General features: G+C 36.9%; 1 protein-coding gene across 5 annotated transcripts in view; it reads left to right on the forward strand.

Moving 5' to 3' along the window:
• The window catches only part of GCFC2 (GC-rich sequence DNA-binding factor 2), a 51145-nt gene extending 38614 nt beyond the window's left edge, over positions 1-12531 (forward strand). For 4 of the 5 annotated variants that reach the window (XM_055312627.1, XM_055312630.1, XM_055312629.1 and 1 more), the window contains 5 exons: positions 53-129; positions 2304-2370; positions 4074-4220; positions 7629-7753; positions 8554-12531. In XM_055312627.1, the coding sequence (XP_055168602.1) occupies positions 53-129; positions 2304-2370; positions 4074-4220; positions 7629-7753; positions 8554-8671 (534 nt within the window). In that variant the 3' untranslated portion in view covers positions 8672-12531. Of the gene's footprint in view, positions 1-52; positions 130-2303; positions 2371-4073; positions 4221-7628; positions 7754-8553 lie in introns of those variants that run through there. The other variant, XR_008662744.1, reaches the window with a different exon arrangement.
• The last annotated feature ends 9103 nt before the right edge of the window (positions 12532-21634 follow it).

A 21634-nucleotide genomic window follows, 5' to 3' on the forward strand; every position in this document is an offset into this window, starting at 1 on the left:
ATAGACTTCTAACTATGACTATCATTGATGCTTTTAAATTCTTATATAATAGGATTTGCTTAAATCCATTGTTGTGAGAATGAAGAAAGCAATAGAAGATGATGTTTTTATTCCTCTGTATCCAAAGAGGTAAGAGCTGTTAATTTCTAGATTATATAAAATAGCTAATCACGTAACACAGATTTAAGAATGTAATGCAAAAGAAACTATTACATGTTCTCTCAAACATACATAGGCCTTTTAAGATGCAAATTGAGATTTCAACAAAATATTGCACACTTTTTCTATGCCATGTATGATACCTGGCACAGTTGGACATAGGTTTTTTATGTTAAGAACATGACAGATGGCATCATAGATTAAATCTAGATTCTGGAGCCCAAATTTACCATTACTAGATATCTGACTTTGGGCCTCTGTGTGCATCAGTGTCTTGGTATGCAAAATGAGGTATTAATGCCTACTTCACAGGACTTTGTGAAGATGAACAGAGTGCTCAGAATAGTGCTTGGCACAGAAAGCCAGAAACTAGCTGTGAATGGTGGATTTGCTTTAGGAAACAAGTAGGGTGTTTTTGTTTTTGTTTTCCTTGCTTGAGACATTCTAGAAAAATGTTGATACATTGATGTCAAAAAAAAATTACTGCCTGTGCTCTCTTCTAGGATTCTTATGGTTTCAGGTCCCACATTTAGGTCTTTAATCTATTTTATTTTTGTGTACGGTGTAAGAAAGTGGTCCGGTTTTCCAGCAACTTTTATTGAAGAGACTGTCTTTTCCCTTTTGTATATTCTTACCTTTTTTGTTGTAGATCAGTTGCCCATATAAGCGTGGATTTATTTCTGATTCTTTATCCTGTTCCATTGACTATGTGTCTATTTCTGTGCCAGTACCATAATGTTTTGACTACTACAGCGCTATACTATGTCTTGAAATCTGGAATTGTGATACCTCTAGTGTTGTTCTTTCTCATGACTGGTTTGACTATTTGGAGTTTTCTCTTGTTCCATACAAATTTTAATATTATTCTAGTTTTGTGAAAATGTTGTTGGTATTTTGATAGGGATTGCATTAAATCTGTAGATTGTTTTGGGTAGTATGGACATTTTAACAGTATTGGATCTTCCAGTCCACAAGAATGGAATTAACTTTCCATGTGTTTGTGTTGTATTCAGTTTCTTTCATTCATGTTTTATAGTTAGCAGAGTATAGGTCTTTCACCTCTTTGGTTATTTCTAGAGATTTTATTCTTTTTGGTACAGTTATAAGTGGGACTGTTTTTCTTAATTTCTCTTTCTTCTACATTATTATGTAGAAATTTCTGTAAGTTAATTTTGTATCTTATAACTACTGAATTCACTTATCCGTGTAGTAGTTTCAGTGGAATCTTGAGGGTTTTCTATATACAGTATCATAAAGCATATAGTATTTGATGCATATTGATACATTTGCTAAGAAGTCATTAGTTTATAATACTAGATCATGAACTGAAGCTATCCAGTGACTATTTGCAGGATAGAAGGCTTTTGTGGAGAGAAAAGAAGGAACGTCTAAGCTTTCTGGCTAATTTGAATTGTTTAGAGATATCTGCATGTAAAAATCATGCACTGTTAAGGTTTGTTTTGTAATGTTTTAAGTAAGAGATCTGTTCATTTATTTCAAAAGTATAAGTATGTAGTTTTTAAATTTATATTTAAAATGGAGTCCTACCTCCCTCCCTCTCCTGCCATCCATCCAGTTTTTGCCTTTCCTCCTCCATACACATATATGCGTGCAATGATAATCACTGTTGGTAACTTTTTTTTTACCATTCCAGAATTTCTTCATGCAGTTAGAATACTTACATATACTCTAATCTTATCCCCATCCCCCCGCTTTCTACAGCAAAGGAAATACAGAGTTTTAACCATTGTCTTGTGCCTTACTTTTTTTGACTTAGTACATCTTTGAGATCTTTTCATGTCATCACAAGAGTTGTTTCTTCATTCTTTAAGCTACAGAATATGTCTGCATATAATGTACTGGAACTGGTAAGCATGTGAGTGGTAAATAAAGCATTACCAGCAATGCTGTGGATAAGTATAGACCCACCACTCTGTTCATGTGCAAGTATACGCACAGAAAGTATTCTCAGAAATAGGGTTGTTGAATCAAAGTGTAATTGTAATTTTGATATCAGAGCACTCCATTTACATTCTGTTAATGTGTTAAGATGTAATCTGGTTGGTTAAAAAACTGATTTTTTTTTAGACTCTGGTTCTGAAAGATTATTGTTTGCATTTTGTCCTTTCTCTGTTTCAAATTAGCACTGTAGAAGACAAAACATCACCACATTCAAAGTTCCAAGAAAGGCAGTTCTGGTCAGGTGTAAAGGTAAGCAGAAAAATACAAAAATAAACTTTATTTTAAATCCAGTATACTGTAGAGCTGAGATTATTAAACTTCTGTAAAGGACCAAAGAGTAAATATTTTAAGCTTTGATGTCTCTGTTGAACTATTCAACCCTGCCTTTGTGGTGCAAAAACAGTTATAAAACATTATGTGAGCAAATGAGCATGGCTATATTTCAGTAAGATTTACTTATGGACACTGAAATTTCAGTGTCCTAATTTTCACATGTTACAAAATACCCTCTGTCTTTTTTCCCCCAGTCGTTTCAAAATATAAAAACCATTCGTAGTTTGCCAACTCTGCAAAACCAGGCACCAAACTAGATTTAACCCACAAGCCATAGTTGGCCAACTCCTAGTCTAAAAGATGAAGCATCAAGTCATTGCTAAGTCAATGGTAATAAGGAGGGATGGTAAGAAGTTGGGTTCAGAAGACACTTAGGATGAAGCGCTGAAAGGACTTGATGACTAATTATAATTGCATATGAAGATTATGTAGGGTGCTAGCCAAGTTTCTGACTTTGGCAACTTGGTAACTTACAGTGACATTCTTTGAGGGCATTGGAGGAGATACAAGAACAGGTTTGAAGGAAAAATAAAGTTCTGTTTCAGATGGTGAATTGAAGTTATCTGTGGGAAAAATACAGGCAGGAGTCTGAATTGCAGGGGACAGATTGGATTTGGAGATTTGGGAGTCAGCCACATGTAGGCAGTATTTGGAGCCATGGTCATGAATGACAACCTCTCAGTAGATGGAGTGAAGCATGAGAAGGTGGCTAAGGACACAACCTTGGGAAACACTGACCTAAGAGGCAGGCAGAGAAAGTGAAGTCTTCAGAGAAGCCTTAGAATTATGAAACTTAGAGCAGTCATAAGAGGGTGGCATCATGGAAACTAAGCAAAGGATTTTCAAGAGTGAAGACAAGGTATTAAATGCCACCCAAGAGAATTAGGAGAAAGACTGAAAATGTTTACTGGATTTGACAATAGGTTATGAGGGACCTCAGTAGGCATATTTTTTAATAGTGTGAATCCATATTTATTATGTGGATGAGTCAGAGAAAAGACTTTCCAGGAAGAGAGAGCTCAACAATGACATAAAGTGTGGAAAAGCATTGCATGTTAGAGTAATAAATATAGTACTGAGAAGAAAATGGAAAACACCATAAAATTCACAGAAAGATACGGATTGAGAGGAAGGAAGGCAACCAGTATTAATTTTATTGGAATTTCTTATGAGGGTTTTAAATTTTACATATCAGAGCAGTGAGGTTGAGGTGGTCAGGTTTGATGGTTTCTCAGGATCACACATTAGTAACAGTGGCATTGGCTTTTAATAGTATTCTTCATGAATCCCTGTGTCCTGGTGGTCTTGTACCCAATGGCCCCAGACTCTGGGAGTGTGAGTTGAGGAGGAAGATTATTGATCTGGAAAGGCTCCAGTGAAGTTATTTGAGATGGGTTTTGGGTAATAGTCCTAAAAAAATAGGATGAACAAATACATGAAGTTTGAAAAGAATTAGGTATTTATTCAGAAATATTTTCTATTGATTGTAAAATTGATATTTTTACCAGTGCTACTGGAGTTTAAAATAGTTTGACAAACATTTTATGCTTGTTGGAGACTACTGCAGTTTTCCTTTAGAGAAACAGTACATACTCATTTGATACTTTATTTTATTTTAGCTCTTCCGCAATATTCTTCTTTGGAATGGACTCCTCCCTGATGACACCTTGCAAGAACTAGGTCTAGGGAAGCTACTAAACCGTTACCTTATTATAGCTCTACTTAATGCCATACCTGGGCCAGATGTTGTTACAAAGTGCAACCAGGTAACTGAAGATTCTAATTTTATCATTTTTAAAAATTCAATTAAAATCTGTTTTGTGGGGGGCCTGGCTGGCTTAGTAGAGTATGTGACTTCTGATCTCAGGATCATGAGTTTGAGCTCACCTTTGGGTGTAGAGATCGCCTTAAAAAAAAGTTTAAAATATATTTTATAACAGAATAATTAAAACTGTGGTACTCACATAATAACAAATCAATCTAATAGACTAGAAACTCAAAATCAACCAACCTCTCACTATTTAAGAATTAGTATACTGGTTTGAATTGTCACCAGCAGGGAAAAGAAAAATGATTTAATAAATGGTGCCAGGCCAACTGGTTAATTTTTTACAAAATGAATTTTAAATCCTCAACTTTGACTAAATACCAGCATAAATTTCAGATGAAATAAAGTATAAAAATGAAACTGTAAAATATTGTACTAAGAAGACAAACTTAATCTGTTTGTAACGGAGTCCTTTTGAACTTAAAAGCAAAAGAAAAAATGAAAAACTGTAAGCGATTTGATGAAAGTATAAAACTTTAGTAAATGAAAAAAAAACATTTAAAAGGTTTTTAATCAAGAGGGGGAGCCCGGGTGGCTCAGTGGTTTAGTGCTGCCTTCAGCCCAGGGTGTGATCTTGGAGACCCGGGATTGAGTCCTGCATCAGGCTCCCTGAATGGAGCCTGCTTCTCCCTCTGCCTGTGTCTCTGCCTTTCTCTTTCTCTCTCTCTCTCTCTCTCTCTGTGTGTGTCTCATGAATAAATAAATAAAATCTTTTAAATGAATAATAACAAGTATCAAGATTATTTGATCATTGTTAAAACTGGAAGATAGGTCCTTTGGGGTTTACCATACGTATTCCTTCTGTTGCTGTGAAATTTTCTATAATGAAAAGTTTAAAAGGAAGGGAGTTGAAAAAAGTTATAAGCCATAACAAAGACTAATGTCCACACTTTTAAAAAGCTCTTTAAAATTAGAAAACAATTCAGATATTCCAATTAAAAATGGACAAAAGACAGGAAATTCACAAAAAAAAGTAAAAATAATTTCTAAACATGTGGAAATGATTAACAAGTACTAATAATCAGAGAAATGCAAAATAATAAAGTAAGGATATTATTTTACCTATTATGCTGACCAGGTATTGGGGTTTTGGGGGTTTTTGTTTGTTGTTGTTGTTTTGCTGTTATTTTCTTATTCCTTGTATTGTCCTAAGCATGAGAAAATGACAGCACATTTCAGGGCCACTTAGAATGGGTGGTACAGGGGTTCTGAGAAACAGTCTGTGCTGGTGGAATGAGGGATAGAATTCTGGAGACTTCTGGCATGATGGCTTCAAAACCTTTAAGGTTCATACCCCTCTGACTTAGGGTAAATGCTTTGAAGTAAAATTGCTAAGATAAATCAGAGATGCACATGTAGATTTGTTAAAGAAAAAAATTGAGATCTAACTGGCTTTATTAAGGATCTGTGAATCAGGCAGTATTCCATATCAAGTAGAGAGAGGCTCTCAGGGGCTGTACAAAATGTAAGGTTTTTGTAAGAAAGCAGGTGGGGAAAGAAAGCTATTAGCAAAAGAACGTGATTATTTCAGGCCAGGACATGGTCTTTTTGGGGAGAGGACAGGGATATGGGTTTTATCATGCAGATGACCTCACTAGTGCCTATCCAGAAATCTGGGGATTGACTGTTAAAAAGTAACATTTCTGGGATGAGTTGAAACTGCAGTTAAGTCTTAGGTTTGCTGTTGTAAGAAGTAAATGACTCCATTTGGGGCATGTTTCTTTATCAGAATTTAAGTACAAAGAATATTCTTGTAGCATTATTTATAATAGAAATGGAAACAACCTGAATATCCAAAAACATTGCCTATTCATCAGGTAAAAGTCATAGTTAAGAATATGGAAAAAAGTTTATAAATTTAAAAACAACATGAAACATAAGATAGCAATTCCTAACCCGCCAGATATTTTGGGCTATGATTTTTTCATCATATAGTTTTAAAATACATTATCTCCCCAAAACTGAATTAATTGTCCATGCTATGTGTTTCAGGTTCAGTTTAGTCCCCAGAAGTAGGGAAGATGCAGGACATTCTCTCCACAGCTTATGGCTAGAAAACCTTGCCAAGGGGGCAGTTGGGTGACAGGTGGTTGAGTGGCCCACTCTTGATTTGACTCTGGTCATGATCTCAGGGTCTCGAGATGGAGCCCCATGTTGGGGTTCTTTTCCTCTGCATCCCACTCTCTCCCCACCCTCACTCACACACATGCTCACTCATTCTCAAATGAATCTTATTTTTTTTTTAAAAAAAAAAAAAAGGTAGATAAAACCGTGCCAGGACAGTGTGGCTTTAAGTCCTCTGATCATTTATGGGGAAACTAGGTAGTTCTGTGAAAATTTTATCGAGATTGTGATGCAAACCAAGAGAAAAGCATGTGCAAATAACTTTAAATTTCAGTCCAGTCAGGGCTGGTTTTTAAACCCTAAAGAAGAGATAAGTATTTCTCCCCTAGGCAGTGTGTCTACATTTTTTCTGGATAATTGAAAAAGGTGATTGAATAGGATAAGTCTTTTTCCTCAACTGTGTTTTCAAAATAGTACTTTCCAGAACTTTCATTTAATATTTTTATAATGTATATGTGGTGTATTTTGCCCAGCTTTTTACTTTTATAGATACTGATCTTGACCTTACCAATTATAGCATAATCTGTCCAAAACTTTCATTGACTATGATCTCAGGTTTTTATTTCCTCCCATTCTCTCTCTTTTATTCTTCCTTCTGCTATGAAGAAGGTTTTGTGTTCTTAGGTTTTTTTACTTAAAATATTTTTTTATTTTTACCAAAACTTTCCCCAAAATCATGTATTTCCTTTAGCATAATGGTAAGTGTTGGTGTTTTCCCCATAAAAGAAAAATTGAATGCAACTATGTATGCTTCCATGAACATTTAAAGCAATATATTAACAAAAAAAAAAATCCATGACTTTTTTATTCTATGTATCTTACAATCACCTACTTGATTCCTTATGTAGATCATATGCTAGGTCACCCAATTTCTTAGTATGAAATAATACAAATGCATGTATTTTATATTTGTGTTGACTATAAATGTTTTGTGTCTAAGCATTTCTGGTGTTTAGTTTTACATTATATTTGTACAGATTTAATAGCTTGGGATTGGAGTGTATAGAAAGTATTACAAATACCCCTAGAGAGTAGTCATAAAGAATAGTCTATTTTAAGCTGTTTAAAATACAATTCTCTAAGAAGTCTAAACTCTGACAAAAAAAAATTCTCAAAATGTATTCAACCGTAAACTGTAAAGATTAAATTAAATGATTGATGTTAGCAAAAGACATTAGATAACTGTCATTAATAAAAACTGACCGTGTGTTTTAATTAACAGATAGCAGCATCATTACCAGAAAAATGGTTCCAAAACTCTGCCATGAGAACATCTATTCCTCAGCTAGGAAACTTCATCCATTTTTTGTTACAGTCTGCACATAAATTATCTAGAAGTGAATTCAGGTAATTTTGCATATTTATATCTCCATAAGAATAGTTCAAGGATTCTGTTTTACACTCCGCAATTTTTAGAAAGATTTGTACTTTGATTCTAATTTTAAGTCTGTGGAGACTACCACTATAGAATTTGTAGATATTTTCATGTGCAACCTTTGGAATCACTATTTTATACTTAAACCTCATGCCTAATAGTTCAAATTTTAAATGTAAATGTCTTCCAAAATAAGCATTTCCAGAAAACTATCACACAGGGGAATTTAGGAAACTATAAATAAAAAACCTCTTAATAAGTGTATTGTTCATTTTCCTGACCATTTTAAAATCTCAGCAGTTGTTAAGTACAGGTCTGCAGGCTGCTATTTACCCAGCAATAGCTAGATCTGTTTTGGATATTTCACTAATAGCATTAAATGTTTAGTAAAGTGGTGTTTTGATAAACCACTTTCTCCAAAATGAAATTTTAAAAAAATTTTTTAAAAAGCCCAGATAATAAATAAATAGCCCAGATACATAGCATTTCTGTAGGTAAATATTCCCACTGAGGCTCCCACCAAAGTAACCCATACGAGCTTGATAGCCCCACACCATAACTCAGTTTTCTGATAGATTTAACTGCGTTTTATAGTCATTTGTGTTAAAATTTGCTACCATACATCCACTAATCTACATTTAAACCCTGTATGGAAAAGGTAACATTTGAATATTTTATGCTACTGTAGATATTGGCTTAAAATTTTTGTTTCAGATTAATTAATGACTAATGATTCACTATGCTCTCCTAAACATTTTCCTTTATTTTTCAGAGATGAAGTCAAAGAAATAATTTCTATTCTGGTGAAAATAAAAGCTTTGAATCAAGCAGAATCCTTCATAGAAGAATATCACCTAGACCATCTGAAATCAATAATTGAAGAAGTTTGAACAAGCCGTAGGAAAGTACTAACATGAGATTTTAATATAATCAAACTTGCCTCCTTTGTTTGGGGATGAGGTGGAGCCAGACTTCATCCCTCCATTCCTTTTACTTTCTGGTATCATGAAAGGCTGCCCCCCTGTGGTGCTTGCAGGAATTAAGCACACAGGAGCGCTTAAGTTTAACCTATTCCCTTGGATTCTTTTGACTTCTAATTTATGAAGTTGGGAAACCTTGCTATTTGGACTTTGGTGAGTGTTCTATACTGAACCATAAAAACATATGTATGTTCTCTTCATTTTAACTATTTCTGTTTACAAATAGGTTAAAATGGAAATTTTAATTGGAATTATTTGCTAAGTATTAACTGAGACATTTTAAGGTTTTTGATAACTATCGATTGTCAGATTGTCCTTCAGAAATCTGTACCAATGTATTGTGCCAACACAAGTGTAACGGAGGGCAGTGAACCCCACGTCCCCAGCATAGGCATTATCATTTTTTTAACTCCTCGCAAATTTAGTAGATATAAAACATTTTAATTATTCATTTTGGCTATTAGAGAGTGAATACTTGTTTTTTGTCCATTTATAAATTTTTTTAAAATCATCCATCTTATGGATTTGTCACAACTTTATATTTTAAAGATACTGATGTTTTTGCCTGTCCTATGTTATAGTTTCTTCACTGATACTTTTTTTTCACTGATATTTTTATTTTAATTTTATGTATGAAGTGTGCTAAGGAAGTACTTGTAGGTAGTAACTCTTTTGTTAGGGTTTTGTCATTGGTGGTAGGCTTAGACAAGAAACAAACTTTCTGATAATGAAAAGAAATTGAAAAAATTACTGCTGTAGCCCCGGTGGTGCAGCAGTTTAGCGCTGCCTACAGCCCAGGGTGTGATCCTGGAGACCTGGGATCGAGTCCCACGTTGGGCTCCGTACATGGAGCCTGCTTCTCCCTCTGCCTGTGTCACTGCCTCTTTCTCTCTCTCTCTCTCTCTCTCTCTGTCGTTCATGAATAAATAAGTAAAATCTTAAAAAAAAAATTACTAAAGCTCTCATTTAGAAATCTTTTCTTAAATATATTTGTTAAATAACTCAAGGGCAACCCTGAATATGTATTTTATAAATTATTGCCCCAAAGATAACCAGGAAAAATTTGATTATATAGGATTTGAGTATGTGGCTTCTGCAGCATGTGGCTTCTGCCATTATCACCTCTAGTTTTGAAGCTGTGTATATTTTAACATATTGTTGTGTTATTTCTACTGCAATGAAGATTTTTGTGATTCACTGTATGAACAGTTTTCTTTTAGTACACAAATTAGGAATAGAAAGTCTTCTAGAAAATTCAAACCATTACTGAAAGACAATTAGCATTCCTGCACAATTAACTGTCCCAAAGGAACTGCTGATTTCATTTTAACTTTATCCTTTCAGATCTTTACTTACACAACATGTGTTTGTTAACATAAGTGACAGATCTTTATTGCATATATGAAATTTCTCATTTTTATTAATAAAATTATATTTGGAAATTTCCCTAAAACTTTTGCATGTTTAATTAAAAATGTGTTGAGGGGTTCCCTTGCATTTTTAACTTGGGCAGAGAGATTGATCTTTTTATAGAATGGAAAGTATTAGAACTGCTTTCAAAACTATAAATTAGGGGATCCCTGGGTGGCTCAGCGGTTTAGCGTCTGCCTTTGGCCCAGGGCGCGATCCTGGAGTCCTGGGATCGAGTCCTGCGTCGGGCTCCCAGCATGGAGCCTGCCTTTCTGCCTTTCTCTCTCTCATAAATAAATAAATCTTTTTAAAAAAAACTATAAATTAATTTAAACTCCCAGTAGTTTATTTTTTTTTAAGATTTTATTTATTCATGACCAACACAGAGAGAGAGGCAGGCTCCATGCAGGGAGCCCGATGTGGGACTCGATCCGGGTCTCCAGGACCATACCCCAGGCTGAAGGCGGCACCAAACCGCCGGGCCATTGGGGCTGCCCAAACTCCCAGTAGTTTAAATTTCACTAATACTGGGCTTCATTATACTTGGAGTTTGAACCTCAAGATTTTTATCCATCATATACTCTAATTGAGGATACTCAAAAAACATTTGTGAAGCCTGCTTTTAATTTAATCCCCAGTGCAGTTTTTTTCTGCTTTCCTGTGACCGTGGGATGGATGTGAAGGCAGGCAACACTAGCAAGAACAAAACTGAGATAGCAGTTCTTCTCCCAGCTCAGTTCTCTCCTGGGATTTTTCAGCTTTTTGTTCACATATTGTGAAGTTTTTACAGAATCAGAAAGATGACTTTTTTAAGACTTACTCATTATGGCTGTTAGGAACCCAAAAAGGGCCATAAAAAAAAACACCTCAAAACAATTGAATTTTGCATTTTTTAGGCCTGTAACAAAATATTTATGTAGATGGCTCCCCAAAATACCATACAAAACCTGAAAAAGACATTTTAAGAAAATAACAGACCAATATCCCTCATGAACATAGGAATAAAAGTCCTTCAAATATTGGCAAACTGAACCTAGTAGTATATAAAAAGGATGATAATTCAGCTTGACCAAATAGGTTTTATTCCAAGAGGGCAAGGTTTATCTCAGCTTTCATTCACTTATGAACAGAGTAAAAGAGGAAAGCCATATGATCATCTCAATGATTATAGGAAATGCATTGGACAAAATTCAACATCCTCTCATAATACAAACCCTGGAAGTAAAAAACTCCTCAGTCTGATAAAGGGCATCTGCAAAAGAACATCTGTGCCTAACATCATATTTCATGGTGAAATACTAAACCAAGGATGTCTGCTCTCACCATTTCTGTTCAACATTGCCCCATAGGTCACAGTCAAGAAGAAAGCATAAACATTGATACACAAGAGTTTAGAACAGTCATTCACAAATGATATGACCGTTTCCATAGAAAACCTTATGCATGGTTCCAATCCAGGGCATGGATTGGAAACAAATTAACAAATTTTAGAAACCATAGCATTCCAGTAGCAGCAAAAAACATCAAATACTTAGGAATAAATTTATAGAAAGATATGCAAGACATCTTCTTGGCACTAAAGGGCAACACATTGCTGAGACAATGTTTTTAAAACTTGAGAGACCTAGGGCAGCCCTGGTGGCGCGGCGGATTAGCGCCACCTGCAGCCTCGGGTGTGATCCTGGAGACCCCGGATCAAGTCCCATGTCAGGCTTCCTGTAGGAGTCCTGCTTCTCCCTCTGCCTGTGTCTCTGCCTCTCTCTCTCTGTGTCTCTCATGAATAAGTAAATAAAATATTTAAAAGATAATAATAAATGTAAAACCCACACAAAAAAAGCATGTATGAGGGCAGCCTGGATGGCTCAGCGATTTAGTGCCACCTTTGGCCCAGGGTGTGATCCTGGAGACCTGGGTTCGAGTCCCACGTCAAGCTCCCTGCATGGTGCCTGCTTCTCCCTCTGCTTGTGTCTCTGCCTCTCTCTGTCTCTGTCTCTCATGAATAAATATTTTTAAAAAAACATGTATGAAAAAAGTATCTTTGATCTTTGAGTAGGCAAAGATTTCTTGGGTTGGACACAGCACAAGAAAAAAAAAGGACAATCTGAACATCAAAATTAAAAATTTAGGGGTGCTTGGGTAGCTCAGTTATGTGTTTGCCTTCGGTTCACGTCATGATCCTGGGGTCCTGGGATTGAGCCCTGTGTCAGGGAGTCTGCTTCTCCCTCTCCCTCTGCTCCTCCCCTGCTTGTGCTTTCTCTCAAATAAATAAAATCTTAAGAAAGTATGAATACATACCTTATGATTCAATGTATAACAAATATAAGAAGAGACGTAATTAAAATGGAGGAATGAAAATAGAATTTTCTGGTAGTGATGGAAATGCTCTAACTTGATTGCATGATGGGTACCAGAGTATATTCAGTTTTTAACTCACTGAATGAAAAACCTAAGATCTATGTATTTTACTGATAGTTATAGTGATACCAATTTTTTAAAATATAGGTCAGACAAGTAAGTGTCTGAAATAGTGAATGATCTCAGTTATCAATGAGTACCACTGAAGACCTTACTAATTGCTCTTCATGATACTTTCAAAGGTCATTAGTGGATGTTAACTGAGGAAAACAGGGATATCAGAAGTTTTGTTTTTAACAATCATACTCCATTAGACAAGTGGGTTTTAAGCCGTTTTCTACCCAAACAAACCTAACCTAACAAATTCCCATCAAGAATTAGTACCCTAGAACCACTGTCCTGAAGGATTTCATGTTAGGGATTCAGCGTGATCTAACCAGAAACGCCCCAGAAAGATTCCATAAGAGAATCAAAGACTATTTATGTTGACAATATTCTCTTAAATAGACAAGTCTCATGGAGTTAGTCTAGAGCAATGTGAATTAATGTCAATGAAGATTTTAAAGGCTTTTTATTTTTTTTATTGATTTATGATAGTCACACACACAGAGAGAGAGAGAGAGAGAGAGAGGCAGAGACATAGGCAGAGGGAGCAAGCTCCATGCACCGGGAGCCCGACGTGGGATTCGATCCCGGGTCTCCAGGATCGTGCCCTGGGCCAAAGGCAAGCGCCGAACTGCTGCGCCACCCAGGGATCCCCGATTTTACAGGCTTTTTATTAAATGTCCAAAGAGGATTAAGGTTGACTATTCAATTCAGTATTTTCCTATAGATGGTATTGAGACAGAATTAAGTAACTACAGACCCACAGTTCCCAAATTGAGCTGAGATGCCCCGGGCCCTGTTGTAACTCAGAGGACACTACAGGAGATTTTTAATCTTCAAGGAGGCAGTACTTGACACCAGTCACAAACCACTGGAGCTTCCTGCTCAAGGTTGTTCGGAGTCAACATTAGATCATGTTACATTACTTTAGAAGACAGTATGTGTTTGTATAGCTGACTTACCAGAGGTTGTTCTTGTTAAAAGCAAATGGAAACCAGCCTTGAAAATTCTCTGAGCCGGCAAAACCGGTTTCATCTTACAAGCGAAAATTAATTTTGCTTATTTTGCAAAAGTGCCATGACCTGGGCCATTTTTTGTTTACACCTCTGGAAATAAGCCAAGCTTAAACTGTTTCCCAAGGTTGATACGAGATCACCACTGACCAATTCACCATCATTTTTTTTTTATTTATTTATGATAGTCACAAAGAGAGAGAGAGAGAGAGAGAGGCAGAGACACAGGCAGAGGGAGAAGCAGGCTCCATGCACCGGGAGTCCGACGTGGGATTCGATCCCGGGTCGCCAGGATCGCGCCCCGGGCCAAAGGCAGGCACTAAACCGCTGCGCCACCCAGGGATCCCCCAATTCATTATCATTTAAGAAGATTCTAATGTAACCAATGACTGTGAAGAATAAAGTCACTGCTTTATATATAGAAACTTTTTATAACAACATGTAACTGATGGGGCCTGGCTGCTCAGTTGAAGAGTGTGTGATTCTTGATCTTGGGATCGTGAGTTCGAGTCCCACATTGGCCGTACACATTACTGAAACTTTAAAAATAACAGCACACACCTGAGCTTCATTCCATGTCTTGGCTTAAGTGCTCCCAGTTCACAAACTGTATTTACCTACTTGGAGTCCTCCCCACTCTTAGCTTACCAGAAAAGCCAGGTCAGAACACATGGAAGTTGCATATTCCAGCTGTGTTTGAGCAGAGAGTACAGCAGGCAGAACTGATCATTCTCAGAGCAAAGCCAGTGACATCATTCAACCAGAGAACTTGGGGTGTAAGTTGGCTTGAATCAAGACCACAGCCTACTTGTCCAAACTGAAAACTAATTCCCCTGCTCCACCCAGCAGAGCAAAGCCAGTGGCATCATTCAACCAGAGAACTTGGGGTGTAAGTTGGCTTGAATCAAGACCACAGCCTACTTGTCCAAACTGAAAACTAATTCCCCTGCTCCACCCAGGCAGAGAAGCTAATTTAAAACACCACTGAGTGTGGCTCCTGGCCCCTCCTGACCAGGAAGCCTGACTAGAAACACTTGAGAGGACGCTTAGAGCAGGTGTTCCTGCTTTGTCTGGGCAGGGAGCTAGATCATAGGCCCTATCACTGCTGAGTAGCTTCTGGCCCCATCTTAGTAGATGAACTAACCAGGAACACCTGGGAGGCTGCTTGGAGCTAGAGCTCCTCCACCCTGCAGGGAAGCGGTTAAGAGCCCTTCCCACTGCTGAATGTAGCTCCTGAATCCCGCCTCACCAGGTCTGGACATCCAGATCCATGAAGACCAAAAGACCCCAACCAAATAGGTTCAATCTGAATAAAGCTACATTGAGACACATTATAAACTGTCAAGTCAAAAGCCATATATGACAAGTCAACATCTAACATATTCAATGGTAAAAGGTTGAAGCTTTCCCTCTAAGATTAGGAACAAGACAAGTGTGCCCACTCTCACAACTCCTATTTAACATAGTACTGGAAGTCCTAGCCAGAGCAATCAGGTAAGAAAAAGAAATAAAGGCATCAGGATTGGGAAAGAAGAAGCAAAATTGACTTTATTTGCAAATGACATGACTTTATATGTATAAAATCCTAAAGTCTCCCCCCAAAACCTGTTAAATCTAACCAATGAATTCAGTGAAGTTGCAGGAAACAAAATTAACATATAAAAATCAGTAGTGTTTCTACAGAGTAAAAATGATTATCTGAAAATAAATGAAGAAAACAATCCCATTTACAGTAGCATAAAAAAACAATAAAAATGTTTAATAAATTTAACCAGAACATGAAAACTCTCTACATTGACAACTATAAGACATTGATGAAAGAAATCAAAGAAGACACAAATAAATGGAACTGGATCTCACATTCATGGATTGGAGAAATTAATATTGCTAAAATGCCCATACTCCCCAAAACCATCAAGAGATGACATGCAATTGCCATCAAGATTCCAATGGCATTTTTTAGAGGAAAAAAAATCCTAAATTTACATGGACAACAAAAGACACCAAAAAAACAATGCAATCTTGAGAAAGGAGAACAAAATGGGAGGCATCAGACTTCCCAAGCTATATTTTAAAACCAGGGCAATCAAAACAGCATGGTCCTGGCATAAAAACAGACACACAGGGCAGCCCGGGTGGCTCAGCAGTTTAGCGCCACCTTCAGCCCAGGGCGTGATCCTGGAGACCCGGGATTGAGTCCCGCATTGGGCTCCCTGTATGGAGCCTGCTTCTCCCTCTGCCTGTGTCTCTGCCTCTCTCTCTCTCTGTGTCTCTCATGAATAAATAAAACCTAAAAAAAAAAAAAAAAAAAAAAGGCAAAATCCCTAAACATTTTTTCACAAAGCAAAAATAACAATGGCCAGTAGGTACAGGAAAACGATTATTAGTCAAAATCACTAATCATTAGGGAAATGCAAATCAAAACAATGAGACACTACCTAAGAGCTGTCAGAATGGCATCATCAAAAGAACATGGAAAAACAAATGTCCATGAGGATGTGGAGAAAAGGGAACCCTGGTGCGCTGTTGGTAGGCTTTTAACTTAGTACAGCCCCTGTGAAAAACATTATGGAGTTTCCTCAAAAAATTAAAAATAGAACTACCATAAAATCCAGCATTTACACTTCTGGGCATACATCTGAATGAAACAAAAACCACTGCCAAAGAATTACTTGCACCCCCCACATTCACAGAAGCATTATTTACAATTGCCAAGACATGGAAAACAACCTAAGTGTCCACTGGCAGATGAATGGATAAAGAAATTGTGTTATGTGTGTACACACACACACACACACACACACACAGAATATTACTCACCACAGAAAAGGAATTCCTGCCTTTTGTGACAATATAGATGGACTTTGAGAGTATTATGCTAAGTGAAAAAAATCAGAGAAAGACAAATACTGTATTCACTTAAAAGTGGAAGTAAAACAAATACTCATAAGGAGATCAGATTCATAGTTACCAAAGGCAGGGGGTAGGGAGGGATGGGCAAATCTGAGGAACGTGGTCAAATGTACAAGCTTCCAGTTACATGATTAATGAGTACTGGGGATGTAATAACGTACAACACAATGGCTATAAACACTGAAGTAGGGCATATTTGCAGGTAAGAGAGAAAATGCTGCTAAAACTTATCACAAGGAAAAACCCATTTTTCCCTATTTTTTTGGTATATGTATGAAAGGATTAAATTTATTGTGGTAATTATATGAATATATATTCACAATATATGAAAGTCCTACTATGCTGTATACCTTAAACTTACATAGTGCTGGATGTCAACTACACTTCAACAAAACTGGAAAAAAACACAATGATAGGAAAGCTTTGTGGCATCTTTACTTGCCCTTTTGGTGTGGCAGCAGTCTTGAAAACGGCACCTATACTCAGTGCTAGACCTTGGTCCCTATTTCTGGAGGGAAGAGAACAGACCTCACTCACAAACTATGGTTTATCTCTATTTTAGCCTCTCTTTTGGTATCTGAGGACTGAACCAAAGCAGTCATCTGTCTTCCCTAACTTGAAATTCAGTCCAGAAAAGCAGCAGGCATTGCTCAAAATGGGCATAAGACAAACCAACAATCCACAAAGGCCTAGGTGCAAAGATAACAATTACAGTTTTACCACCTCAGGTCTAGGAGAAAAAGCTGGGGAAAAGAGAGTTACTTTGGGAAATTAGAATATTCAAAAGCATATACAGGGAAATACAGAAAGCCACACAGATGTTGAGGGCAAGAAGCATGCTCAGAAAAGACCTGAGAAGATCTTAAGCTTTTCAAGTCAGACTGCTGGACTTAGTGCAAGCCTGGATACGTGTTGAGGGAGTAACTCAGAAAAAGAGACAACTGGCAAAGACTAGGAGAGGCATTTGTTCTAGTTCCTGGCTTTCCAGGAAATAGTATCCAAATACAAGTTAACAAACAGACTTCAGTGATCAACACAATAAAGGATCGATTCTTTGCCAAAAAGTTTGGAAATATCAGTAAACAAATGGACTACAGTCCAATAATCATAATAAAGGAAACTCTGGAGAAGGGAAATCTGATATCCAGAATCATGTTATAATATTTAAACGTCCAGTTTTCAACAACAAAAAAAGTCACAAGACATTCAAAAGACACTGGAAAGTATGGCCATTCAAAGAAACAACAGAAAACATCCCCCAGAGAACCACAGGCATCAGAATTAGACAAAAACTTTAAAACAACTCTCTTAAATATGCTCAAAGACCTAAATGGAACCACAGACAAACAATTGAAGAAATCAGAAAAGAGATATATGAACAAAATGAGGATATCCATAAATACAGAGAAATTTATAAAAAGAAACCAAATTCTGAAGCCATAAATAGAAAATTGAAATTAAAAGTTCACTAGTGAGGATCCCTGAGTGGCTCAGAGGTTATGTGCCTGCCTTCGGCCCAGTGCATGATACTGGAGTCCCAGGATCGAGTCCCTCATCGGGCTCCCTGCATAGAGCTTGCTTCTCCCTCTGCCTGTGTCTCTGCCTCTCTCTAGCTCTCATGAATAAATAAATAAAATCTTTTAAAAAATAAATAAAAGTTCACTAGTGGAATTCAATAGCTAACTGGAGCAGACAGAAAGTAGAACCAGCAAACTTGAAGACAGAGCAATTACAATGACCAAATCTGAGGACTAGAATTAAAAAACAGAAGAAAAGTGAACAAAGCCTGGAAACTGGTAGGACACCAGCAGCCTCTCTTGTCTGATGTCAAGAGTCACATGCTCAAAAAAAAAAAAAAAAAGAGTCACATGCTCTACTAAGCCAGCAGGCCCCCTGAAAAAGATACACTATGTAAACAGCAAGTGAACAAGAGCACAGGGGGCTTTAGTAATACCAGACAAAATAGACTGAAAACAAAAAATTATTAAAAGAAACAAAAGATATTACACATTGATAAAAGTCAATTCACCAAAAATTTAATAATTTGTGCCCCAAACAGGGCCCCCCAAATCCAATAGACATTGACAGAATTAAAGGGAAAACTAGACAGTTCTATAGTAATTGTTGGAAATATCAATATTCCACTGTCAAAAATTGATAAGACACTGAGAAGACTAATATGGAAAAAGAAGACTTAATGTTATATATCAACCAGGCCTAGCAGGCATACATAAAACACTCTATCCAACAACACAACACACATTTTTCTCAAGTGCACATGGAAGACTCTGCAGGACAGACTATGTTAGGTTACAAGACTCTGAGTAAATTTTAAAAGAAATCATACAAAGTATCTTCTCTAACCGTAATAGAAAGACACTAGGAATCAGTAACAAATGGAAAAGTGGAAAAATCACAAATACGTGGGAATTAAACAGCACCAATGGATTAAAGAAGAAACTGGAAAGAACATTTACATATGAACCAGAAATTATATTCCAGGATATACACCTGGTATATAAAGAGAAAATGAAAGTAGCAGCTCAAAGAGATACATGTCTGTCAGCATTCTACAGCATTATTCACCAAAACCAAAAGGTGAAAATAACCCAAGTGTTCATCAACAGATGAATGGATTAAAAAAAAAAAAAGTCTATTACATGATAAAATATCATATAGCCAAAAAAGAAATGAAATTCTGGTATGTTACAAAGTGGGTGAATCTTGAAAACATATTAGGCAAAATAAGCCAAAAACAAAGTACAAATATTGTGATTCCACTTAAAAGAAGTATCTAGAACAAAATAATAAAGAGTGGGATTTACCAGGAGGTTGGAGGAGGGGGATGGGAACAGAGTTTTACTTGATGGTCACAGAGTTTCTGTCTGGGGTGAGGCAAAAGAGGTAGTGGTGATGGCTGCAGGACACTGTGAATGTAATTAATGCCACAAAAATCACACATTTAAAAATAGTTAAAATGGCAAATGTTATACTATATATCTTACAATAAAATTTTTATCCTGTACACATTTAATAGCTTAGGATTTGCTTTGTTTCTGGAGGAAAATTCACAAAAATTTTAAAGATAATTTTACAGAGTGGAAAACATGACTCGCTGTGCTGTTAAGAGCACATATACTTATGAGCGGATCATATTTACGCTTTGGATCTTGGAATGTATCATTCATCTCCTCTTATATCAAGGTCGAAGTGTGTTTATTGAGGTAATAACTAAACAAGCCTTAATGGTTATCTTTTGACAAGTTAGAAGATAAATATAAAATACAGACCTTTGCTAAAACTTTATATGAGAAGCTATCTCAGCAAGTTATCCACTGCTTTCTGAAAGTAGTCAGATGGCCATGGGACAACTAGTAGCGAAAAAGATCAAGGATGCGCTGAATGTTGAGAACCCCAAAGATTAATATCTAAAAATTTTTGGAGAAGAAATCTATATAGGTCAAATGAATGATTCAAATGACCACTAAAATATACCACAGGGAAAAAGACAAAGCCACAGGGAAGGAGAAAACAGAACAAGATGCAAGCAGCACATAACACTTCTCATATGAAAGAGACATAAAACCACAGGAGAGAACAGGACAAGAAACACTCAGAACACCATTTTCATAGTTGACAAAGCATCTGTATTGACTGGCAGGCTCAAGAAAGGCAAAGCAAGCGACCCGCGGAGAAAGGTGAGAATCAACCTAATTCACCCCTCAGAACCATCCAGTCAGCAGTTCCAGTGCCTCAGCAATAGGGAGTTAAGGGCAGTGGTTAAAATAACCTAATGAAAACGATTTGGCAGTTACATCTCTAATATCCCTTCCCCTATTCCTCACATTGCTTGTCTGGCCCTCCCTACAACAGCAAAAGTCCAGAAGTTTATCCTCTAGAGAGTGAAAAGGGTTTTCTGCACTTCAGGCACTATGTGGGTAGCAAGCCAAAAATGTGTTGTGGGGAGGGGGGAAGATAGACAAGATGGACAAGATGGCCATATACGCTACGCGTACAGTGCCAGAATCTTCCGCTAAGGTTCCCACAACACTGGCAGATGGATCCTTACCATCCAGGAAGGTGACTGGAAGCCTCTACTCTGGAGAATCTGACCAAACCAAGACATTCACACGGAGGGTGGGACAGTCCACAAAAGTCCACCCAAATAACCCTGAAAACAATCCCTTCTTGCAAGTCCAAGGCTCCTACTCAGCTTTTTAGTCCACTCTTCAACCAGAAGTAGACAGTCAAGAATTGCCAGATGTCCTGGTAACGCCTGAAACAGGAAGAAAAAAATACACACAGAAAAAAGAAATTTGAAGAAAACAGATCCTGCAGAAAAATAATTTCTAAAAAACAAAAACAAAACAACAACACACAAACACTATCATGAATATACTCTGTGGTCACAGAACAAATCCATAGGCAAGAACAGAGAATAAGAACAAAGTACTATATAAGAAAAGGAACATTCAGAAATCAAAAAGGGATCTTCAAGTTCAGAAATATGAGGGCAAAGAAAGGTTGGAAGATTGAATTAAAGAGCTAAAAGACAGAGATAGGGCTGGGGCAGGGAGGGACAGAGATCGAGTCCCAGAGATTCAACAACCAGATAAGTGCTCCCAAAGGAGAGAAGCAGAAGGGAGGCATCAGTGAACAGTAACTTTCCCTGGAACTGAAAGGTACAAGTTAGCATACTGAAAAGATTCATCAAATGCCCAACATACAGGATAAATCTATATAGACCCACTCCAAGGCACGTCACTGTGAAATTTCATTACCTTGAGGAGCAAGACTGTCTACAAGCTTTCAAGTTACATGCAAAGAACAGAAATCAAAATTGTTTTGGATTTTTCAACACAACTGGAAACAAGACAGTGTGGCAGTATCTTCAAAATTCTGAAGGAAAATGACTTCCCACCTAGAATTCTACAAAATATCAAATATGATAGACATATAGGTCTCAAAAGATTTACCTCCATACATACTTCCTCTAGAAGCTACCAAAATGTATGCTCCAGAAAAAGTTAGTAACCAATAAAAGGGGGGAAAAAAAAGAATCCAGGAAACACATCAG

This window comes from Nyctereutes procyonoides, unplaced genomic scaffold (assembly GCF_905146905.1).
Source record: "Nyctereutes procyonoides isolate TBG_1078 unplaced genomic scaffold, NYPRO_anot_genome, whole genome shotgun sequence".
NCBI lineage: Eukaryota > Metazoa > Chordata > Mammalia > Carnivora > Canidae > Nyctereutes > Nyctereutes procyonoides.